The sequence below is a fragment of the Eutrema salsugineum genome, unplaced genomic scaffold (genome assembly GCF_000478725.1).
Source record: "Eutrema salsugineum unplaced genomic scaffold, Eutsalg1_0 scaffold_3, whole genome shotgun sequence".
Lineage (NCBI taxonomy): Eukaryota > Viridiplantae > Streptophyta > Magnoliopsida > Brassicales > Brassicaceae > Eutrema > Eutrema salsugineum.
This window is the reverse complement of record NW_006256756.1, coordinates 9468329-9493909: the sequence shown is the minus strand read 5'-3', so window position 1 is coordinate 9493909 and position 25581 is coordinate 9468329. Positions and strand designations below refer to the sequence as shown.

Genomic DNA, 25581 nt, shown 5'->3' with positions numbered 1-25581 from the left:
TCCTGGATTTTCAACTCAAAACCAATTGGAAATGAGTGAATTGGTCCAAATCCCTTATATATTACCCAAAATTTCTCCCAACTTCAGATGTGGGATATTCTCACAAAACCCCTCGAGATAATGACCCATATAGCCATTAATCTCGATGTTAATTTCGAGTAAAATCGGTCGACTAATTCGGGCCAGACCGATTTTGATTAAGATCAATCGGACCTCTTTCGATGGGCCGGATTGATTTCAGTTTTTAATTGGACATCGTGTGATCGAGCTCTGATACAATGTTAAGTTTTATGGGTTTTCAACTCAAAATTTATTGGCAATGAATAGATAGTCTAAATCCCTTATATATAATCCAAGATCTCTTTCAATTTCAGATGTGGATATTCTCACAAAACCACTTATTTAAGAATCCTGTTTTTTATTTTTAAATATATGTGGCGTCACACTCTCTTTCCTCCTCTCCTTTTTTTTTTAATTTATTTTTAAATGATATTTTTTTTAGAGATTCTCTTTCTTCTTTCTCTCTTCTCATAACTTTACTATTTAAAAAACTGATAAAACCCGGACTCTGCGATGGAGATGCTCTAGCCGACTTTAACTGAAATTTGTCTGATCTGAAATAGTTACACTGAGCTAACCTGAGTTAAATCCTATACTAGGATTATCGAGATAAATGGTTTAGACAAATTAACCATCATCTCATCTCAAGGGAGCATGTAAGAATAGAATATCTCAGATCAGGAATTTAGATGAGGTATAAATAATATAATGGGTATGAATTAATTCACTTATCGACAATAGTTTTGAATTGAAACTTATAATAAATCTATATTTAATAGACTTCTCAATTGACTGCTTGGCTCCTATTCCTCTTCATTGTAAAAATAATTTTTCATAAAATGACAAAAACATATCGAAGTGAAATATCATTTCTTATGTACTGAGATAATACGTGGGACCATTTGCACTCATAATTGCCTTCACATCTACGGAGCTCGCTATGTCTGAACATATACGTAGCTTGCCATGTCTCCATATCTAAGCAGGTGGACGACATTCTTATGAATGGAAAAGAGTTTGATGCACCTTTTCTTAATTTGAGAATTTGTGATGTACACATTCCAACTTCAAGGGGGTATTGAGAGAGTGGCATATCTTGTAATTAGTTACTATCTTATTGTATGTTTCATTAGTTTGGTATAACCTTAATGTACAGGTCTTTGGTTAGCTTTCATGTTTATGCATAAGGAAAACGTTTCAATTTTTAAATTCATAAAAAAAGCCATTTTAATACTCTTAAGGTTTCTTCATATTTTCCACCTGCTAAGTTCTTTTTTGATTTTTTAGAAGAGGTTTTGAAGAAAAAATGTCTTAAGTATATACTTGGTTGAGAATACGTAATCAGGTTTAACGTAGAGTTAACTTAGCAAGCAAACTGCAAAAACACGTTGAACTGATATATAACGTATGATAAAGAAATATCTTACACTCGTAGGTGAATTAAGTTAGAATATATAGTACATTATACGATTGAAATTATAACACATAACAAATGAGATACTTATAACCATTTTATCATTCAAAGGACGTAGTAATGGGCTTATGCGGTTAATGTCACTTGTCATAAGAAGTCAGGAACATGACGAGACTTCGGAAACTAGAAACATCACAGGGCAAGACGATCTTATTACGGTGAGCCTCCGCGTAACCAAACTCCTCCGCCGCCTTTTCTAGAAGCTTCTGGAAATAAGGGCTCTTCAGAAACCTTGTCGGGACCACGAATCTTTCCAACTTCATCGTAGTACCAACGTAAACCACGAAATGCCCTCTCGGTGTTTTTGAGGACGATATCTTGATCTCTCCAGTATCATCTTCTTCTTCTTCTTTGTGGAAGTGCATATCAAAGACCTTTTTAGGCATAGTTATATACACCGTATTATATAGTGAATAGTTCGTTTTGCGTGTGATGAGTCACAGAGACATTAACGGATTTTGTGGGGATCTTTGTGTTTTTCACTTTGCTTTGGAAGTTGGGTGCTTATATATATACGTCTAGGTACTTATATTATTTATTTGTTTGTAGGGCTTGGAAATGTGTGCCATCTAGAAGACATTCACACACATTTTATACATACACGATATAGGTTCAGTTTGTAAGACAAAAACACGTTGTACAACGGTACAAACTTACTAATGAAAACCATAATCAAAGATCTACATAGTGTTAACCATCAATCTATAAACATTGTACCTAATCATTTTTATAAGGAGCTATGAGTCGTTGGCTTATAGTTATCTAAACTTGGATCATATTTAGTAATATTTGTGGTGGAAATGGTATTGAGAGCGAAACCATGTAACATTTCTGATTCGAGGTCTGGGAAAGTGTATATATCGGTCCAAAACTTCTTAATCATCAAAATATATACACTTTGTGGCGGCTCTACGAAATGTCATGTCGTCGTATACGGTATATCCCAATTATTATATAGTATTGGAACATACAATCAAAATAAAGCTAAAATAATATTTTAATCGATTAAAGTAATTCCGTTGGAGTTTTATAAAGTTTCTTTGATTTCGAGTTTACATCTAAAGAACCCAATGTTCTTCTGAGTTTAAGATTTTCTATTACAAATAAACATAAGAGAACATAAATCAATTCGTGGTTCAAAAGCATAACGTTAATATATAGAGCGTAGGAATACAAATATAAGTACACATGGGTAAATTCTTTAAACTGTTATAAGGATAAGGGACTTAAGAAGATAACATCTATATATGTCAATATGTGTGATGAGTTTGTATATGTTCGTAGCTTGGCTAGCTATAGCTAGGTCCTAACGATGATTGTGGGGAGAATAATTGACTTAGTGAAAGTCGATGACATTAATTTTTCTAACCATTCCTGAGGACTTACGTATGTGAGACAGAGAGAGAGATAGAGAGAGAATGTGTGGTTATTATAAAATGGGTCATAGATTGAGCTACGATAAAGTGACTGAGAAAAAGCACATGGTTTCTGCTACTGCTCATAGAGGATGATCCTTGTCTCCATACTTCTCCATTCACTTAATTTATACTATCCGATAAGGTTTTTTACATTCCTTCATATACGCCAAAAATAGTGACGGTATGAGGCAAAAAAAGAATACAGAGTGGTTTATCTAACTTATTGTCTTTTTTTTTTTGTGAATTTATAATCAAGACGTGATCTAAACCTCTGCTAACTGACTAATTATTGATCGTGAATGTAACCGTCGAGTAGTTCACTTACCGAATTTTCTCATAAAATTTGCTTTTTTTTTTTTTTTTTCTTGATAGTTTAATATCTAGAACGGTTCGACAAACCAAACCGGTGGTACTGAGTTTACATAAATAACTTCATAAAAGTAGACCTGTGCACTTCTTGCTAGATTGTCTGCCTTCAATTTTTTTGCGCATGAGATGTGCGATATCGAGAAAAATTGAATCTGTTCTTCATCTTCTCAATATCCTCCAGATGTAAAGCAAACGCTGGCCATTCTTCGGGTGTAAACACCATCTTCTCTACCCCTAAACAGTCTGTTACAAATGCTACTGACATCCTTTGATTCTCTAGCATACAATGCATAGCCTATATAGGGACTTCCATCTCTGCATGCAAAGGAGAAAAACTCCGCCGCACATTTTGTGTTCCCATAGTAATTTTCATAGTTCATTCTTTAAAGTAATACCATCCTAAACCTGCTACTAAATCTGTAATCTAGAAGCCATCAATATAACATCACCATCCATCATACTCTGTCATTATTGATAATTTTGTTGGGTCACCTGGAATTGTAGGTGTTAAATTCTGTTCGGGTAATTGGGCCTCCTCCCATAGTACTGCCTCTGTTTTTGCCATTTTTAATATTATTTGTGGATTTGTATTAATGTTCGAAAATACTTTCTCATTCCTTATCTTTTAAATATACCAAGCAATCCAAAGGAATTGTGTATTTTTTTCTCTCTCTTGATAATAAAATTTGCTTTTTCTAATGATTTTTTTCTAAACCTAAAACTTACTGTTGAGGTTGGATTTTGTATTTCAATTTTTGGCGAATCTCATGATGATAACCACTATTTAAACTCCTTATGGGAAAAGCTTTAATAAGTCATAAGCTTTACATCACAATTTACAAAACTATATACCACAAATGCAAGGTACAATAGTTAGTGTTGAAGGGCCGATCCATACAAAAACAGGAGGAATAACACACTAAGCTATGATCAAACTACTTAAGCTAAGAAGAATTGTCTTTTTTTTTGGTTTTGTGACTTAAGCTACTAAGATTCAAACATAAACTAAATTAAGCAAAAATCAGTTCAAAGAAAGAAAAAAAATTTAAATAATTAAGAACTTAAATAAGCAAAGACGCAGCAGATTAATAAACCAAAGTAAAGATAGAAAACATGGATAATGAGTGAGGTAAAGGAAAGACTACTCATTGAATAAAGATGCTAAGAAAATTCATTATGTTTAAATTCTTAAGACATTTGATTACACAATCAATTTTTTTTTATGATTAAATACGATTACCATACCATCTATATAGTGCACAATTAGAGTTACTAATTGTGTCCACTTAACAGGCATCTCTTTCCTAGAGTGTCCACTTAACTAAACTAAAAATCATTAAATTATAGTCTATTCAAAAGATTCATTTAACTTATACTTACTGTTGAGGTTGGATTTTGTATTTCAATTTTTGGCGAATCTCATGATGATAACCACTATTTAAACTCCTTATGGGAAAAGCTTTAATAAGTCATAAGCTTTACATCACAATTTACAAAACTATATACCAGAAATGCAAGGTACAATAGTTAGTGTTGAAGGGCCGATCCATACAAAAACAGGAGGAATAACACACTAAGCTATGATCAAACTACTTAAGCTAAGAATAATTGTTTTTTTTTTTGGTTTTGTGACTTAAGCTACTAAGATTCAAACATAAACTAAATTAAGCAAAAAACAGTTCAAAGAAAGAATTTTTTTTTAAATAATTAAGAACTTAAATAAGCAAAGACGCAGCAGATTAATAAACCAAAGTAAAGATAGAAAACATGGATAATGAGTGAGGTAAAGGAAAGACTACTCATTGAATAAAGATGCTAAGAAAATTCATTATGTTTAAATTCTTAAGACATTTGATTACACAATCAAATTTTTTTTATGATTAAATACGATTACCATACCATCTATATAGTGCACAATTAGAGTTACTAAATTCGAATTCCCTCTCTCGTTGCATACTCGGTAATAATAGATTTAACAAAAAAAAAAGATGCCACTCAGATAGGGAGCTATTGAAAACTAAAAGAGAGAAATCATACCTAATAATAAACTACATATATATACATATATATGGATAGATGGATATAGTAGGCATGAAGACTGAATAGGGTTATGGACGGTATAGATCTGAGAATGAAGCGACCATACTGTTTTGGATTATAGAAATTTATGCTGACGTCCTTCCCTTTCGTTTATGTACGGAGTCTGTTATACATACTGTTTCAATTACTAAATTTTTAATACGAGATGATTTTTTTTTTTGGGTTGATCTGTGTTTTCATTTTTTCATGTGTCCAAAGCAATTGAAGTTTTGACGAAAAACAAAGGAAAAAAGAAAAATTGAATGGCGAATGTAGTATCTAGATTTTTGGTTCTCAAAATTTTTATATATTTTAATTTCGGTTAGTTTTAAATGATTTGTTTTTTGTTTTTACTCCAAAAGTCCATCAGTCCAAGCCCAACTAATATAATTTATTTCTTATAAATACTATTTTTTAATCTCCCTTTTATATATATTTTTTTGGAAATATGTTAAGTTATATTTTTAAAAAAATTGTTTTCTTTACATTTATTCCTAAAAAAAATGAAAGAAATAAAGTCATTTGCTAATACAGAATCAAGAGATTTGTCCCAATAAAGATGTTTTATCTTCGAGCTTCAAACCATACTTCAAGTCCCTCATCGTAATCAAAATTGCCAGCCAGACGCAGAGAGCTCAGTCTATAGCGCATTGTTTTGTCTAAAGTGATTACCAACTGCTGAGCTGAGCACAAAATGTCTCCATGTCGACGCCCATTACGCTCCCTCCAAAGTGTGGATATCGCAGCTTGGAAGATATATCTAGCTAGAAACAGAGTCACTCTGTTCAACCTGTTTGATGTTAGTAGATCAACAATATCTTCCCATAAATTTGTGTATCGATCACCATAAATCCTGTGAGTGAACTCCACACCTCATGCGAGAAATTGCATTCAAAGAAAAGATGTTGCTTCGTTTCCATTGGGTTTAGGCATAAAGCCGTTGAGGCTCCATGACCCCAATGCATCATCCTATCTCCAACAGACAGGCGATCCAGGATTGTAAGCCAAGTGATGAAGGCAAACTTTGGTGTCGCAGATGGAAACCAGACCATCTTACTCCATGGTTTCCGACTTGCAGAGCTGCGGATATTGTGCCATGTATGCTTTGAGGAAAAGGTAGGGTAATATTTACCTGACTTTGTCCTCCATAAGTGCTGATCCTCTCGATTGTTTCTTTGCAATGCTGCCTCCATGATTGCTGCTTCGATATCATTAAAAACGTCATGACGATGTCGTCTCCGACGGTGGTGTCGCCAAATCAAATCTAAACCTAAGGAGGAATATACCGGAACACCAAAAGATATGAATCCCTATGCTCCTGTGATGCAATTAACCTCCCTAGTGAACTCCAAACATCAAACCAAAATGAAGTTTCCTCTCCATTATTCGCTCTCACTTGGCATGTCTTCAGCGAGTTCTCATGATTTAAGCATTTTCCTCCATGTCCATGAGCCATTAGCGGGTTGTATGAGTACAGACCAGAAGGAGTGACCCCACAGCAGATGATCTTTTGTCCATAGAACCCATAAGGATGAATTGTTCGACAATACTCTCCAAATAAGCCGCAAGCAACACACTCTATTGGCTTATTTTAGCGATCGAATACCCAAGCCTCCTCTGCTTTGGGTCTACAAATATCCTGCCATGCAACCTTTGCTTTTCTATGGTTTAGTGAAGGGCCTGACCAGAGAAAAGCACTGCATAAAGCTTCCACCTCTTTAATGCAGCTACTAGGGAGACAAAATGCTGACATCGAGAAGTTGGTAAGCCCTGATACTACAAATAGAAAGAAGCTGCAAACGACCAGCATAGGAGAGATGCCTAGCCGTTCATGAACCAATTCTCTTTCGTATAGTAGACACTAGAGGGACATAATCTTCTTTTGACATGCGGTTTGTCATAAGCGGAAGCCCGAAGTATCTCAATGGCAGTGTGCCTATGGCAAAAGGAAACTGATCCACAATTGATACCCGATGCTCCTCTGATGCACCAGATAGGTAGATGGTGGACTTCTGTATGCTAATCTTAAGACCCGACATAGCGGCAAAATCATCGAATACCTTCACTATGCCTTCAATCGAGCTAAGTTTTCCATCAGTGAAAACCAGGAGATCATCTGCAAACATAAGTGGGTAAGTTTCAGCTTTGAACAATGACGGTGGTAACCAAATCTACCCTCTGCAGCTGCAATATTCAACATTCTCGAGAGAACATTCATACAGAGCACAAATAGGTAAGGCGAAAGTCCATAGCCTTGCCGGAGACCTCGACTGCTCTGAAAGTATCATACAAGCACTCCCATCTAGCAAGAGCTGCATTCTCATCCTCTGAACCCGCAGTCGTCGGATTCTGCGCATTTGCCTCCTGCTTGCTGCATAAATTACTATAAGCTTCCTTGTGCGCTTTTCCAGATCACCAAATCTCTGTTTTGACATGGTGCGCAGCTTCAGCTTCAGAGCCTTAAGATTTTTAGAAAGCCTATGGAGAGCCGATGTGGAGTGAAAAAGGGGTCTAGATTGATCCCATTCTGCTTTGATCGTGGATATAAACTCTGGAGATTGAGCTAACGAGTTTAAGAATTTGAAAGGCTTCTTAATATCTAGTCTTTTGTTATCTAAAATAATCCGAACATCTCAAGTGATCAGAACAACCTCCTGCTTCGAAAACACAATAGGTTCTGGGTTGATTCAGCAGCCAGTCTTCATTTATTAGAACTATATCTAAATTCTTGTGAATCAAGCCTTCACTTCTCTTATTACTCCAAGTGAACCAGGGGCTATGGTGACCCATATCTGTCAAGGAGCAATACCGAACCACATTCTGAAAATCTAAAGAGCCCTGTGCGTCCACAGAGGATGGACTCTAGTGATCATCAGTAGACATAGTTTCATTAAAATCTTCACAAATCATCCATGTTCTGTCTTTGTAAACATTTGATGTTTGGAGCGACTTGATCTTTTCCCATAACAACTTCCTTTCTGAAACAATATTTGATGCATAAACGAATGAGCAGAGTATTTCCTCATCTTGTTCATCGTCAGATATTAAACATGTAATCATCTGCCCACTTTGTTGTACGACAGCCAATTGAATTTCCTTATCCCACACCACCCTAATTTATTGTACGCGTAATTGGTTTCAATAGACTAGTTCGGGAAGACTGATGAAGCGATACGAGCATCCTGTTTTTAGAAAAAAAAAAAATTCTAGCCTCCTGTTTTTTGTCGCCTTCCTCTTCCCTAGCCACCGTCTTGCTTAACGTTTTCCCGGAAAACCATGAAGATCCACATAATGATATACATATCAGTGAATTCTCGAGTCTGAACTCTCTGAAAAGCCTAAGTTTGTCCTGATCGGAGATCCATTCCAGAAGTTATTGCTATTTTCTTGTTGGGTATCACTGTATCCGATCTGCCTTTAAAAAAAAGAAATGGGGAAATGTTGTATTGAAACTTTAACCAAAAAAACAAAAGTGAGGACTTGTTTCCCCTCACCCTATTTTTAAATATGAGTTTTGATTATAGTTAGTCTTTTCTTAAACCAAAGCGTACACTATTGTTAGAATGTTAGGGTTTATAGACATTGATGGTTGCTGGTTGATGGCGAGACAAGTAAATGGATATGGAATTAAGAATAATAAAACCCTAGAATATAGAACCTTGTTTGATGACCTGTTTTATGTTCCATCGTTACAACTTAGTATTTAATATACATCTATGATAAATGGAACCTTGTTTGATGACTTGTTTTATGTTCCATCATGACAACTTAGTATTGAATATAAATCTAAGATAAATAGAAATGAGTAGTACAAAAAACCGGTATTGATTGGTGATTGTTAAAGGACGATTGATTTTATTAGAATTGCTAGGTGTCCATCATAGGCAACTCATATAGTGCGAATATTGTTTGCTGGGGCTAAGGAATGCCCATAGGAGTCATTAGTTCTCAACACCAGAAAGGTAATGGCAAACCCTCAAGATTGTCTGTGTGACCCAGTTTGATGGCAGGCCAATTCGTCTGGTCCTTCGGGAAGGCAGGATCGGGTGTCGAGTAAGTGAAGTGTCCTCGAGACACACCTTTTCGGGAGGCAGAGCAATAGCTCCTGTTGTGGTACAATTGTGGGGTACCCTGTGTAGATAAGTACTTGTTAAGTAGAAAGGTGACACTAAATGAAAATGGATATGAGCTGAGAAATGATAATGAAATTAATTGTTTGAGCTTTAGGATTAGACTTTCGTATAGTAAATTTCTGTATTGTTGAATGGTGAACTGTGGGCCTCCCTAAGACTCATCCTCACTGAGTAATCCAATTACTCATCCCTGTTTCTTCCTGTTGCCCTTTCAAGTTAAATGGATCAGTTTAAGTCTGTTTTTGTTGTTGTTACTTGGGCGTTTTCCGGGCAATCATGTGTTTCTCACCAAGAGACCAAATCAGGTGGCTAACCAAATAGGATTAGACCATCAATCTAACATGCATGATTTTTCAATTTTCTATGAAGCCTGGGATAAGAATATTACAATTTGGTATCAGAACCCATGATTTAGATCACTCTAGCTACGTTCTAGAAGGGTTGTTCTCATGTTTCATAAATGTTTGCGAAAAATGTTTTTCTTAAATGTCTTTTAAAATGTTTTCAAGTATAAAAACAACTTATGGACGCTGGTCTAATAACAGGTTTTTTTTTTCTTTCCTTTCAGATTTGGACTCAGAACCCGGGAGACAGCGCATAAGAGAGTTACACCTCGCTCACAAGAGAAGTTCCGGAAGAACCAGTGGCTGTGCGGTCAAGTGTACCACTACATGAAAACATCCGATTCCTGACTGCGGAAACGGACGGAAAACCATCGGAAAATGCCAATTCTAAAAAATTCCCGACAAATTTGACCCATCAGGCCTATGGCGTCGGGAATTAAAAATTTCGGAAAATTGTCGGTAATTTCTGACGAGTTTCCAATAAATTACTTTTTCAGGAAAATCCCGATGAAGAACCGACAGGCATAAACCCGATGAGTTTCTGATGGACTGAGTGGCCGAAAAATTCTGACGACTTCCCGATGAGCTATATTCCCGACCGGTTTTCGACGGATATAATTTAAAATACTACCGAATATTTCCTGACGGATTTAAATATATAAATAAAAATTTTAATAATCAAAATTAATAAATATAATCTAATTATAAAGACAAATATTTTTTTTATAATAAAAATCATTTTTGCAATAAAAATAATAATAAATAAATAAAAACTATTAGAATATAGTTTTAATATTTTGATAATTATACTACTAATTTTCATAATCTCATTCAATTTTCCAAAACCTAAAACAACAAATTTCTATCTATTCCATAAACTAATAAAATCCCTAAACCAACAAATTTATATATAATTTATAAACCCTTACTTTTTCAAATCCAAAATTAATATCCATTCAACTAACATTATAACCTATATACTAACAAATAAATCTAACAAATAAACCTAACAAATCAACCTAATTCACAAAGAACTAATTTAATCATAGAAGAAAAAAAAAATTTAGAAAGAAAGGATGAAATCTTACCCATAAGACATTTCAATCTGTGGAATAGAAGCATTAGGAGAGGAATGAGGAGAATTGTGTGAGCCAAAACTCGCACAACCAAGAATTTGTGAAGAGAAACTAAGGGATCTGAAACTTCTAGGGTAATCGCAAGAACAGTAAGATCAAAAGAGGATTTTTATTGCTGTAAAGTGTTTAGTCCTTATTGCTTAGGGTTGCCAAAGTTGGCGGAATGAATTGCATACATCATATATTTATACTAACTTTCTAAACCGCATAGCCGAAAATCTCGGGCGAGATTTTCGGAATATTTCCTTATCGCCTCGTGCGGCTGACCGCCTTTGCATCTCGCCTAGGGTTTTCCATGGGCTTCATCTTTCAAGGCTTTGGTTCGGCCCGTCCAAGCTTCTTTACGGCTCGGCCCATCTAGCCTTCTTCACGGCTCGGCCCACTTGCCATGGAGACATGATCTAGCCCACCGCACCGATACACGGCTCGGCCCACGTGTTGAAGTGGGGCTCGGCCCATTTCTTTCGATGCGGCTCGGTCCACCTGTCTTCTTTCACGGCTCTCCCTACTGGCCTATCTGCACGGCTCTCCCATTTGTCTTGGTGAGAACGGCTCTCCACTTGTCATGGTGAGAACGGCTCTCCTACTTGGCGACCACAGCTCTCGGCGACCACGGCTCTCCCACTTGGCGACCACGGCTCTCCCACTTGGCGACCACGGCTCTCCCACTTGGCGACCACGGCTCTCCCACTTATCTTTCTTCCATACTTAGCCATTCTGAGGTGGTTTATCTACTTGGGGTGAAAACCGACCCCAACAGTTAGCCCTCCAGCTCGTCAGTTTCGGAGGCGAGGGTGACGAGGTCCATTATTTCCGACTGTAGGATAAACCACTGAGTTAGACGCCGAGGCGTTTTGGGAATGAAGACGCCGAGGCGTTCTGGGAATGAAGGCGCCGAGGCGTTTTGGGAATGAAGGCGCCGAGGCGTTTTGGGAATGAAGACGCCGAGGCGTTCCCAAGGAGTGCCGAGGATGCCGAGGTGTTCGAGATGGTACCAAAGATGCCGAGGCAAGATTAAGGACGAGGCGATTTTTTTAATAGTGATAGCCCCTGACGAGGTGATTTGAGGAGGTTATGCCGAGCGGAATAAATGGCGAGGCGTTTCGAGAGAAAGCTCGTGCCGAGCTGTTTTGTTAGCGGCAAGACGTATCAAGAAAGATTGTCAATGCCGAGCCGTTTCTTTAACGACGAGGCGTTTCAGGAAACAGATTCAACGCCGAGCCGTTTCGTTAACGACGAGGCGTTTCAAGAGAACAGATTCAATACCGAGCCGTTTCGTTAACGACAAGGCGATTCAAGAGAGAAAGAGTCAATACTGAGCCGTTCCGTTAACCTGGGTACCCTGACTGTTGGTCTTCCGAGAGGAAATTCCTGATCTTTCGGCGCGTGCCAACGACGCAGTCCGGTATAGCCAGTTCACCGCGGATCCCACGCTCTGTTGGACGGCTTCCCGAGGTTTACGCGGAATTCACGCGCTTCGTTTTTTCTATAAATAGGTGAGCTCCTTCACTCTTCCTCATTATTTCCAGACTCACTCATTTTCACTAAAGGTAGCTCTCCCTTCTCTCTTCTTTCTCTCTCTAGTTTATTTATTTTCCGGCTAGGGTTTCCGAGGTCTCCGCCGTCCTAGATCTTTTTCCGGCAGAGATTCGCCGAGTCCTTCTGTAATTCTTGTATAACTTGTAAATCATGTCGAGCCGCTCCGACGATTCGTTGGACTCGCTTTTTCATTACGAGCCGAGCCGCGTAGATGCCGAGGCGAGAAGTTCAACAGAATCCTCCGAGGCGTCTGTTTCGCCGAACCCTTCCAATAGTTCATCTGACGAGGCGTCGAATGACGCGAATCCATCAAACGAGGGTTCTGCAGATGACGAGCCGTTGGCTTCGACGAGCCGTCCCCAGGACCCGATTTCTGATGAAGGTGTTAATCGCGCCATAGTAAAAGCCGAGGAGGAAGCATTTCCCTTTGACCTACTCGAGGCGAAGTTCGAGTTGGAACGTCTCATGGCGTCCCGAGGCGCTTCCACATCTGGGCGAGGACCACGAGTTAAAAGACAAAAGCCTGATCCGCCTGGCTCTACGCTTTCTTCCCTTGAGTCGCTCGAGGCGTTGAGGCATCGCTTCGGGATATCCGAGGCGGTGGAGTTTGTCGTTCCCGAGAAGAGCGACCGAGCCGACAAGCCTCCGGAGAATCACTTCACACTGTACGAGGCGTTCTTCGAGCTTTGCTTTCTCTGGTTCCCGATCCCCGGAGTGATCCTCGAATACCTTTGGAAACACGGGATCTCGATTGGGCAGATTATGCCGAGGGGATTACGGCATATGATCGGCATTTTAGTCCGAAGCTTCGAATGCGGTCTTGACATCGAGCTGAATCACCTGCTGAACTTGCTGGAAATCAGAAAAGCTCCGAAAGGAAATAGGTTCTATATTTCCAACAAGCCGAAGCGACGGATTATTGGCGGTTTTCCCAGCAAGGATCAGTTTTGGACTAAACGCTTCTTCTACGTCTTGGTGAACGAGGCGTCGGTCGGCGAAGATTACGTTCACCGAACCAAGACTGCTTGGGGACCACTTGGTAGCCGACCCGAAGCTTTGCCTCGACTCGGAGATTCAGTTGATATTCTCTTCCTTTTCTGAAACTTTTGCTTTTTTGCTTTGTTTTGCAGTTCAGTGCTATCTTCCCCCGATTCCCGACGACCTCTTTACTGTTCGAGACTCTCTTTCGGCGCGGAAGGTTAATTGGAGAAAAAACTTCACCCTCGAAAGAGTAGAAAACGCGCGAGCCATCCTTGCCGGAGTCCCCGTCAGGTATTCGTCCTCAAGTTCTTCGAGAGATACCCGGGAGAAGATGGTGGTGATCGCCCTTAGAGAAAGGAAGAGGCGCGAGGAAGAGGAAGCCGCTAGACGAGCTGCCGAGGCGGCTCGCGCGCAAACCGAGGCGGTTCCGGCGCAAGCCGAGGTGGTCCCAGCACAAACCGAGGCCGTCCTTCAACCCGACCCTCCGAGCCGCAGAAGGCGACACTGCCGAGGCGGCTGAGAAAGATGTAGTGCCCGAGGTGGAACCGGGCAAAATTATCCCCGAGGTGTCCGGGGACGGCTCGGCGGCGCGGAGTAAGACTCCTTCGCAATCCGCCATCCTGGCCCTCCCGAAGTCGACGAGGCCACCGACTTCGGTCGTCCAGAAGCATGACTCTAGCCGAAAACGTTCGGCTACTGACAAGGGGAAAGGCGTCGCCGTCCAAAAGGACGAGCCGTCCAAGAAGAGGCGGAAACCGACGCCCAGGGACCCTGCCGCGCGTAAATTGGTTGTTGACGACCCCGACGCTTCTGCCGTCATGTTCTCGCGTGTAAATAACGCGAACACGCGTCTTCCTCCTCCGGAGAAGCTGAGGAGGCCGAGGTCATATGGCGCGATGGCGCAGCGTGGTACCAAGGTACGTTTCTATTCGCTTTCCTTTATTTTCGTAAACTTTTGCTAAGTTTTAACGCGAGTTTGTTTTTTGCAGTTTGTCGCGGCTATTAACGACCTGATGGCCGAGTATGAGGCAGACCTGTCTAAGGTCGAACGTCGCTTGGACGAGGCTCGAAATGAGACCGCGGCGTCAAAGGTGAAGCTGGAAGAGGCGCAAAACAAAGCCGCGACAGCGAAGGGGAAACTCACCGAGGCGATGACCCGAGTGTCGAGGTTGGAAGAGGAGAAGATAGTTCTCCGAGCAGACGTGAACAAAGTTTCCGCCTCGGTGATTCGCCTGGAGGAAGCAAGGAGAGCCAAAAGCGCCGAGGTGGCGTTGCTTAAAAGGCGTATCGAGGCCAAAGACGCGCTGTTCGAAGCCAAGGTCAAACGCGCGAAGAAGGAGGCGAGGCGCGAGCTGACGGCGAAGTTTCAGGAACGCCTTGCCAAGGTGGAGGAGGGTTTGGTCAAGCTCGAGAAGGCCAAAAATGATGAGAACAATCTGGGACAGATCAAGGGCAATCTTGCGATGGTTGCCGACCTAAAGAAGCCGGATGCCCCGACGCTTGACGACGAGGAGGCGAAGCTGAAAAGCTGGGAGAGTGAGTATGCCGACGATGAGGCGTACGAGCGTATTGCTTCCGAGATTCGGGGCGAACTGTATTACCCTCCCGTATCGCCGAACTCGGTCGACACCACCCTCGGCAACGAGCCGCTCAAAGAAACAGCGGCCAATTTAGGCGTTGTGGACCCGAATGGCTCGAACGCGGGTACGCCGATTCCCTCGAACCTTCTCGCCGATCGTGAAACGCAATCCGCGGCGTGAGTTTTGGCTCACAAATTTTTCTTGCTTGCTTCTGTACTTAGGATTTTATCCGCTCTCTTTTGAACTTTTATGTGTTCTGTGCCTAGACGGCTTTATCCACCCGACTCTTTATTTTCGCTTAATGAATATATTTTCCTTAGCCGTTTTCGGACTTACTTGTCCATTAATCCGTAAAAATGTTTACGAAAACTTGTCAAGGACGAAGGCTGTTATGTTGAGAGCGATTTTGATTTCTTCCTTAACTGTATTTTCGAAATTGACCGAAACATGGGCTAAGGGATGAATTGTTTTAAGGACCTCGTTTAGGTTCTAGGCAAATCTTTGATAGTAAAAGAGTGTTACGTGATAATGTTTAGGCAAATCTTTGCTGGTAATTCCGAGCCGTGTTTACGGTGAGGCGTTTTCGCTTTGAATGTTGCCGAGCCATGTAAACGACGAGGCGTTTTTGTTTTGAATGGTTCCGAGCCGTGAAAACGACGAGGCGGTTTTGTTTTGAATGGTGCCGAGCAGTGACAACGACGAGGCGTTTTTGTTTTGAATGGTGCCGAGCCGTGAAAACGACGAGGCGGTTTTGTTTTAAATGGTGCCGAGCCGTGACAACGACGAGGCGTTTTTGTTTTGAATGGTGCCGAGCCGTGAAAATGACGAGGCGTTTTTGTTTTGAATGGTGCCGAGCCGTGAAAACGACGAGGCGTTTTGCTTTTGTTAGCCAAGGATGAAGTGTTATCGAACCTGTCTATGGACCGGTGTTCTCGAGAGGACGAGTATGTTTATCCGGGTTTAACAGTTTTACTTCGGTTTTAGAGAAAGCGATGTAGTCTCGACTTATATTCTCGTGTGCGATAGTAAACCGTGGTGACCTGATACGTTTTTGGTCTGATATTTGTATAGCGCGCTTTGATTTTTATCCGTAGAGGATGTAACTTGTACCCTCGTCCTAGAAAAGGTGGTAAAAGTCCGTTTAGAGAACTTTGTACTTGTTGCCCCGTTGTGGCCATCAACGAGACGAGGCGTTCGAAGGCTTAGTTTGCCGTACTGAAATTGAGGACCGTTAAAGGTCCGAGGTAATCAGGTCATGATATCATGCCGAAGTGGTGAGTTAAAGAATTCAAAAATCCGAGCTTGTTACAATGTGAAGCTAGCCGAAGCGATAATAAACGAACCAGAAATCAAGGGTAAAAGTGAAATAAGTAGATGATTAAAAACGAACTGAGAATATGCCGAAGTGGCGACGTTCCTAAGTGAGCAAGTCAAAATAGTAGAGTTAAAGGAGGTATGTGTATACGTACCCACTCCCCCCCCCCCCTTTTTAGGAGGGGGGACAGCTGAACCCGTCCGAAGACGGGCTGCCTACGTACCCTTTGCAGGCATCAAGCCATCCCGTAGTTCATGCTGGTCGTGCTGCATCCTTAGTGATAGTATTTTTTCAGATGCATTGCGTTTCACGATCTTAGAATCGCCTCGTCAGCTAGTGTCGCGAGTTCGTAGACTCCTGGACGAACCACTTTTGTGACCTTGTAAGGACCCTCCCAATTTGCTCCGAGCTTTCCTGCGTTCTTCTCGGCAGTGTTTTGGAAGACCTTTCGGAGGACGAGCTCCCCTGTTTTGAATCTTCGACTTCGAACGTTTTTGTTGTAGTATCTCGCCGTCACTTGTTGATAGTTCTGGATTCGAATTAAGGCTTGATCGCGCTTCTCGTTGATTAGGTCGAGCTCATCTAGCATCATTAAGTGGTTCAAGCCCTCCTGTCCTGGTAGAAGTCTTCGTCGGATACCTGGGAAATCCACTTCGGGGGAATTACGCACTCCGATCCGTAGACCAAAGCGAATGGAGTTTCCCCGGTGGCTCGGCGCGGAGTTGTCCGATGAGACCAAAAGACTCCATCGAGTTTGTCTGCCCACGGTCCCTTCTTGGCGTCGAGCCTTTTTTTCAGACCGTCGAGAATCGTCTTATTGGCTGCTTCGGCTTGTCCGTTCCCTTGAGGGTATCTTGGCGTAGATTTGCTGAGGCGGTTTTTCCACTTTTCGCAGAAGGCTTCGAAGCGTGTTGAGATGAACTGGGATCCGTTGTCGGTGACTATCTCGTAAGGGACCCTGTGGCGGCAGATGATATTTTTCCAGACGAAATGTTCGACTTGAACATCCTTTATGCTTGCGTAAGAGTCGGCCTCGACCCACTTGGAGTAGTAATCCGTGAGGACGAGCAGAAAACGCTTCTGCTTTGAGCGATGTAGAGGTCCAACGATGTCCATCGACCATCTCATGAACAGATAAGGTGACGAAATTGACGAGAGCAACTCGGTAGGTTGATGAATTGTTGGAGCGTGCCGCTGACATTTCTCGCACTTCGCCGTAAATTTCTCGCAGTCCTTGACCATCGTGGGCCAGAAATAGCCGTGCCGTTTTATCTTGATAGCGAGAGACCTTCTGCTGGAGTGGTTCCCGCACGCGCCGCTGTGCACCTCGTGCATGTCATGAGAGGCCCTGAAAATCTCCATTTAAACACCTCGCCATCGACGAGGACATATCGTGCGGCCTGAGCTTTTAGTTTGCGGGCTTCCCATTTGTCAATTGGCAACTCTCCATCGGCGATATACACTCGGATAACTCCGAGCCATTCTTTGTCGCAGCCGTACTCTGGCTCGGCCGGTTGAGAGTCTTCGTCCATAGGAATGGCTTTGTCGTCCTCTGGTTCTTGTTCGGGAGGATTTATCAACCAAACTCCTTCCACCTCTTCAATGCTAGGACGTTCGATGAATTCAACTAGGATCGTTCGTCGGAGGTCTGGGTCCGAGGTCGAGGCGAGTGCTGCCAAGGCGTCGGCCGAGGTGTTTTCTCCTCGGAGGATGCGCGTGAGTTCGAACTCATCTAACTTTTGTACCAACTCTCGGACCACTCTGAGGTAAGCTCCCATTCGTCCATCCTTCGCCTCGTATTCTCCGTTGAATTGACATACTACGAGCTGTGAGTCGCAAAAGGTTCTAATCTTTCGAACTCCGATTCCCTGCGCTAGTCGTATGCCGGCGATCAGTGCTTCGTATTTTGCTTCGTTGTTCGAGGCGTGGAAGTTCAGGCGAAAAGACTGCTCCAATATTTCTCCGGTGGGAGAGGTGAGGCGGATTCCTATTCCCGAGCCGTGTTTAGACGACGAGCCGTCGACGTGCAGCGTCCACACTTCATCTAGAGTCGGCTCGTTCGTTGCTTCGGCGGGAAGTTCAATGAGGAAATCTGCGAGCACCTGTGACTTTGCAGACGACCTATTCCGATACTCGATGTCGTATTCGCTTAGCTCTATCGCCCACTTGGCGAGCCGACAATCGAATGTGATTGAAAGTACGGCCGCAGTTTGCGAGCCGAGACTACGACGGCTAGGGCGACCTTCTCGATCTGGGGGTAGCGAGTCTCGGCGTCGGTCAGTGTCTAGCTGATGTAGAAAATGGGTTTTTGCTCGGACCGTTCTTCTTTGATAAGCACTCCACTTACAGCTGTAGCAGACACTGCGATGTAGAGGAAGAGTGGCTCTCCTTCGACTGGTTTTGCTAAGATTGGTGGGCTCGCCAGATAACTCTTCAATTCCTGGAAAGCCGTCTCGCACCGTTTGTCCCACTCAAATTTCTTGTTTCCTCGGAGGGTGTCGTAGAAGGGCAGGCACTTGTCTGTGGAGCGGGAAATAAACCTGTTTAGCGCGGCGACTCTACCTGTGAGCCTTTGCACTTCGCACTTCGTCCTTGGAGAGGGCATCTCAATTAGCGCCTTGATTTGCTTGGGGTTTGCTTCTATGCCTCGGTGAGTTACCAGATAGCCGAGGAATTCTCCCGAGGTGACCGCAAACCTGCACTTCGCCGGGTTTAGTTTCATGTCGTGCTTGTTCAATTGTTCGAAGCATTCCCGTAGATGCGCGACGTAGTCTTCCTCTTTGAGTGATTTAACTAACATGTCGTCGATGTACACTTCCATGGTTTTTCCGAGCTGAGCCGCGAACATTTTATTGACGAGCCGTTGATACGTTGCTCCTGCGTTCTTGAGCCCGAACGGCATGACTTTGTAGCAGTATATCTCGCGATCGGTTATGAACGCCGTTTTTTCCCGATCATCAGGGTGCATCAGAATTTGATTGTAGCCAGAGAAAGCGTCCATAAATGTTAACAACCTGTTTCCTGCAGTGGCTTCGACGAGCCGGTCGATGTGTGGCAAAGGAAAGCTGTCTTTTGGGCACGCCTTGTTGAGGTCAGTGAAATCCACACAGACCCGCCACTTGCCGTTCTTCTTCTTCACGACCACCGGATTTGCGAGCCAGTCCGGATATTTGGTCTCGGCGATTGATCCCACTTTGAGTAACCTCTCGACTTCGTCGTTCACTGCTTTAGCTCGTTCGGGGCCGAGCTTCCTTCTTTTCTGCTTGACTGGTTTAAAGGTCGGATCCATATTCAGCTCGTGACAGGTTACGTCGATGCTTATGCCTGGCATATCTTCCGCTGTCCAGGCAAAGGTGTTGATGTTCTCATTGAGGAGGGAAAGGAGCTTGCTTCTCAGGGGCTCTCCTACTTGTGTTCCAATTTCAACGCATCGCTCCGGATGCGCCTCGTCTATGCACACCGAGTCCACTGCGTCATATACCGGCTCGGTGCGTGTTTCGCGGCTCTCCGCGATCTGTAATTGCTATAAGAGTTTGGAGAGCTCGTTCGCAGGCTCTCTGTCTGTCTTCATCTTTTTGCGGTCTATGTCTGCTCGCGCGTCGGTGACGGCGTTCCTCAGCTTGTGCTCGGCTAGGCAGCACATTCGTGACTCCTTCTGATTCCCCCAGATCGTTTTGACGCCTGATGGAGTTGGGAATTTGAGGCAGATATGGTAAGTGGAGGGTACTGCCCGCATCCCGTTGATCCAGGGAGTTCCCATGATCACATTGTAGATTGCTGGGTGATCAGTGACGCAGAATTCGACGATCTTAGTGACTCCGCCAGCTACCACGGGAAGTCTGATCGTTTCCATAGTCATCGTCGTTTCTCCTGAAAATCCGGTTAGAGGTTTGGGGATTGCTTCCACCTCGGAGAGGTCGATTCCCATTCTTTGGAGCGTTTCTCTGAAGATGACGTTTACCGAGCTTCCAGTGTCGATGAGCACCCTTAATACGTCATGATCCCTGATTGTTAACTCGATCACCAACGGATCGTTGTGGGGTCGATCGATTCCTGCCGTTTCCTCCTCGGCGAAGGAGATCACTGTGTTTGGGACGTCGGTTGGTTCTGTCCAATTCTCTTTTGCCTCGGCTCGACGCTGATAGGCTTTGATGGAGGATACGGTATCTTGGTAGTACTGGGATCCACCCATGATCATATTGATCCTTTGCCTCGGCTCGGATCGCTCTTCAGGTTCGCCTCTCCTGTCACGCTTGGAGTTATCACCTCGTCTGGGAGGATTTGCGGGTTCCGCCGTGCCGCTCGGCTCGGCTCTCTCTTGTTGTTCGTTTGGGACGAGGTCTTTGAGGTTGACCGCGTTTTGGAGCTCTCCCGCTGCCATCTTAGCTGCGAGCTTTGCTCCTAAAGTTCTGCATTGAGCCGTTGAGTGTCCGTACGTCTGGTGATACTCGCAGAAAGCCTTCTCGTCGTAGTTGGCGGACTTTCTCACCCAAGTGTTGTTGTGCGGCTCTCCTCTTCCGCGTTCGACACCCACCTGGTAGTTATGGGCTCCTCCGCTTCTAGGTTCATCCGAGCTTAACGTTGTTGTATTGTTTGATGGGTTGCCCTTCTTCGTGGGGCGCGGCAAAATTGAGCTTCGGATTGCTGCTTTCGTTGCTTCATACTGCTCGTCTAAGTTTTTCATCTCCTCTTCGTTCACGAAGAAGTCTGATGATCGGTGCAAAGCGTCTTGAATTGTTTGCGGCCTGTTGAGAGCCATCTCTCGTCGGAACTCAGACTTGTACCACAAAGATCGTTTCAGAGCCTCGAGCGCAGCCTTGTCGCTTATTCCTCTGTCCATGAACATCGAGTATTGTTTGAGGAACAAAGCGGAGAGCTGTTGAAAACCGCTGATCGAATTGCGCTCCTGCCTCGAAAACCATTCGAGCGCGGCTCCTTTGAGATGTTCCACGAAGAGCAGGCAGTATCCGGCATCCACTTTGCGCTCGGTGAGTTTAGCGGCGTTCTTCGTGAAGGCTCGTCCCATTGCTATCCGAAATGCGGTGTGCTTTTGGGTCGGTTGTTCCTTCGTAGAACGGGATTCTCACATTCCCCGGCTCGGGAATCCTGGCCTCCGTGATTCTTGCAGTGAACGGGGTTCTTTGAGTTTCTTCAAGCATTCGGTCGATTTCGGGCGCGGCGCTCGTCGCGTTGTGCACTTGAGATTTCATGGCGCGTATTTCAGCCACTGTCCGAGCCATCGAGGCTCGCAGCTCTTTGAGCTCGAGAGTTTGTGCGTGAGTCATTCCCTTTGATTGGGGGGGTCACTCCCGCTCCTCTCGCCTCGGCTCGTCTTCGCGTTCTGCCTGCTCGATCCATTGGAGGTTTTCTTCCACCTCGGTTGGATTATCGCCACGGGTCGGATCGAAGACTTCGTCAGTCCGGATGCCGTTCAGTGCCAAGGCGAGTTCTTCTTGACTAATTCGGCGAGCTGAGCCAGTTTGTTGAGGATTCGTGGTTTCGTCGTTCTGCTGGGCGTCTACGTCAATCGCATCGTCCTCTTCCTCACCGGCTCGTCGCCTGGAGTTCCGGCGTAGTGGAGGCGGCTCGGTCATGTTGATTCGGGTTGCTGTGGGAGTACGTTCGTCGAGGGGACGAAGAACCGAGGAATTTCTTGCGCCACTCCCTGAGGCTTCTGCGGGTGTCGAGAAATCGAAGCGTCTCCGAATTCCATCCATCGGGTCGGGGATTTCGGCTCTCCAAGTCGAGTGTTGTCGCTCAGCCGCCATCGCGTCGAGCCTCACCGTAATCGCCTTGTTTCTTTTGTCTTGGTCGTCAATTTTTTTTCATCAACGTAGCCATCATGTATCGCATCTCCTCTTGGGTTTCGGTCGTCGCCGTTGTTGTGCCTGATGCTGGAGCGTCCTTCCCCGCGCCGTTACCGGTGTTGTTGTTATCATCGTTAGCGTTGCTCGCCATATTCTTCGGATCTTAAAGCCTTGTCGATTTAGAGTAAGAAAGTTTCGTTTTCCCCACAGACGTCGCCAAATTGTGTGAGCCAAAACTCGCACAACCAAGAATTTGTGAAGAGAAACTAAGGGATCTGAAACTTCTAGGGTAATCGCAAGAACAGTAAGATCAAAAGAGGATTTTTATTGCTGTAAAGTGTTTAGTCCTTATTGCTTAGGGTTGCCAAAGTTGGCGGAATGAATTGCATACATCATATATTTATACTAACTTTCTAAACCGCATAGCCAAAAATCTCGGGCGAGATTTTCGGAATATTTCCTTATCGCCTCGTGCGGCTGACCGCCTTTGCATCTCGCCTAGGGTTTTCCATGGGCTTCATCTTTCAAGGCTTTGGTTCGGCCCGTCCAAGCTTCTTTACGGCTCGGCCCATCTAGCCTTCTTCACGGCTCGGCCCACTTGCCATGGAGACATGATCTAGCCCACCGCACCGATACACGGCTCGGCCCAAACGTGTTGAAGTGGGGCTCGGCCCATTTCTTTCGATGCCGCTCGGTCCACCTGTCTTCTTTCACGGCTCTCCCTACTGGCCTATCTGCACGGCTCTCCCATTTGTCTTGGTGAGAACGGCTCTCCACTTGTCATGGTGAGAACGGCTCTCCTACTTGGCGACCACGGCTCTCTCACTTGGCGACCACGGCTCTCCCACTTGGCGACCACGGCTCTCCCACTTGGCGACCACGGCTCTCCCACTTATCTTTCTTCCATACTTAGCCATTCTGAGGTGGTTTATCTACTTGGGGTGAAAACCGACCCCAACAAGAATTGCAGTTGAACCCGCCAGAATCCGCCTGAAATCGCCAGAGAATCATCTAAAATCGCTAGAAATTGCGATGGGGAAAAAAATAATAACAGCAGAAATGAGGAAAAAGAAAAGAATTGTCAGGTAATTAAATCCCGACATTTCTGATGGATATATTGATGGGCTTGCGGGCCTAGGGTTATTTTTTTTACAAGCCCGTTGGTCCTCCAAAAGTTTTAAATTTATAAAACCCTAGTGTTTGCAAGTGCACAGATGTACGTTGTAGGATTTAGGGTGTCGATCCACATGGAGGATGTCTAATCTGTGAGAAACAACAAACTGGAAGTAAGCAAACTCATAAACCAATAAAAGTTTTTGGGGTTTTTGGTTAAGATCCTAAACTAAACCTAATCTAATATTCACAAGAAATGCAACGCAGGATGAATTGTTAAAAGAACATCTAAAGCATATGGGTTGACGATTTATATTAAATGAAAGTTTAAGATCTATATCCCCACGATTATTCCCACATTATAAAAGTTCGAAATCTAAAACCCCATTAAGCTCGGTTTTAGGTGGTTTACCGTTTTCGAAACAAACCTAAACCATGTATAAGGGTAGATAAACCAATCACAATCCGGATTATGACCCGATTAGTAATAATAAACCGAGAAAACCTATTAAACCCAAATACAGTCAAAACCTGTTCCCAACCCTAACACTGAAATCCCCAAATTAGAAAAATTCCCAAATCGTAGAACCCTAGAAATCAAATTCGAAAATTAAAGCTGAAAGAAGAGGTGAAGTCGATTTTGATGGCGTTAGTCGTTCGTCGTCTGCTTGGCGAAGACGATTTCGATGAAGAAGAAGTCGATCGAGATGCAACTGAAGTCGAGAAAATTTTGGACCACGAAATAGAAGAAATAGACTATGATTTACATTCAAATATGAACCCATGACAGTATACTTATCCTCGATTTTAGAAATTACAGATTAGAACAATCAATTTTCCAGAATCGATTTTAGGGTTCTTAGTGTATTCTTCGATTTGGGGATTTTCGGACCAAAATGGGGAGGTCGGGTTTTCTTTTGTTCGGGTCGGTTTTTTTTTTGTTAGGTTTTGCTGATTAATGGTTTAACTCTTCGGTTTAGATCGTAAACCGTCACAAACCATAAAAACCAACACCCATGGGGAATAAGGATTCGAACTATCATTTCGTGGGGATATAGATCTTAAACTTTCATTTGATGGACATATAGAACGAGGTCATAGTTCGGTGTGGATCTGGTGCTATATGATAGTTACCATGGAGAAATAAATCGTCAACCCAAAGCATATAGACTCAAACTAAAGACTCTTAAACTCATAGGTGGCGATTTAGACTTCTCCGGGTTACTCTAATCGATGTATGATGGCATTTCCAATTAGCTTCCGGGCGATTTATCTTCATCTGTTTCTGGGAATCTGCATTGAACTAGAATATACATATGTATGATTAACCAACTGTCATCACCTTAATCAACTAATCTCTTAGATCTATTAATTAAATCCCGCTCTCATGCTAAACTTAAGATCATGCATTGAACATTGAATTCGTCTGCTCACATCTTCTCTATAGGTAGCTCTCGACTCCTATAACGACTATGTTCTTCTGAAGCTAGGTACGGATGATCTGATACAGCACTCTCGTGGCTCTGATCGATTCTAGGCTCAGAGAATATGTCATGAGTCTACTCTCATGCTTTATGAACAACTTAGAAAAGATGAGATCCAGAATATGGCTAATAACAATAGAAATCCTAATCGATATATATGCTTGTCGATATCTTCAAACAACTTGACTCTCTAGGACTAATCTACATGATGCAATGAATGATAAAAGACATAGAACAATGCAAAGAATGAAACAGAAAAGTTAATAAGATAGAAAGGAGGAAGAACAATGGATCTGTGGAAGAATCCCCCTTCCATCACCTAACCCTAGAAAAACAAAGTTTGGTGGCTCAAAATCTCATTACACGAGCACACACCCATTTAGGAGTGCTAAACAATGTATTTATAGCTCCTAAGGTCTTCCAGGTCTCATTTAGGGCTTCTATGAAGAGAAATGGCAAAGTGGGCTTTGATGTTGGGTCTTGTGGCTCGTCCTAAGGTCCACCGGGGGTGAGAGTCTTCCAGAGCAGGTAAAACATATGTTTTCCGCGGGTGAGAGTCTTCCGAGACTGGTGAACTGGGTCAATTTGTTCTCCATGTATCGTTTGATTGCACCGTTCGATATTTGTGATGTAAAGTGATATGGAAAGCTGGTTGTCTCCTCTTGATTTTCTCCAAATTTGAGCTGGATCGGACGGTGCGAAAGTCTTCATTTGAGGCTGAACTTCTGACGATATGACTCTGAGCTAGA

At 43.3% G+C, this 25581-nt stretch overlaps 4 protein-coding genes across 4 annotated transcripts; 1 reads left to right on the top strand and 3 right to left on the bottom strand.

The window, feature by feature from the left end:
* Positions 1 to 1614: 1614 nt before the first annotated feature.
* Positions 1615 to 1920, bottom strand: LOC18014597 (auxin-responsive protein SAUR15). The gene has a single exon (XM_006397125.1). The coding sequence runs from the start codon at positions 1918 to 1920 to the stop codon at positions 1615 to 1617; it is 306 nt and encodes a 101-aa protein (XP_006397188.1).
* Positions 1921 to 12702: 10782 nt separating this feature from the next.
* Positions 12703 to 15293, top strand: LOC112085379 (uncharacterized protein At3g60930, chloroplastic-like). Its single transcript, XM_024154590.1, has 4 exons — positions 12703 to 13591; positions 13683 to 13838; positions 13885 to 14450; positions 14523 to 15293. Exons 1-4 carry the CDS (start codon positions 12703 to 12705, stop codon positions 15291 to 15293), a joined length of 2382 nt encoding a protein of 793 aa, XP_024010358.1.
* Positions 15294 to 17028: 1735 nt separating this feature from the next.
* Positions 17029 to 19249, bottom strand: LOC112085378. Its single transcript, XM_024154589.1, has 3 exons — positions 18776 to 19249; positions 17755 to 18716; positions 17029 to 17386 (listed from the first exon to the last, which is right to left on the bottom strand). Exons 1-3 carry the CDS (start codon positions 19247 to 19249, stop codon positions 17029 to 17031), a joined length of 1794 nt encoding a protein of 597 aa, XP_024010357.1.
* Positions 19250 to 19951: 702 nt separating this feature from the next.
* LOC112085377 lies at positions 19952 to 21454 on the bottom strand. The gene has a single exon (XM_024154588.1). It carries the CDS (start codon positions 21452 to 21454, stop codon positions 19952 to 19954), a length of 1503 nt encoding a protein of 500 aa, XP_024010356.1.
* Positions 21455 to 25581: the final 4127 nt, after the last annotated feature.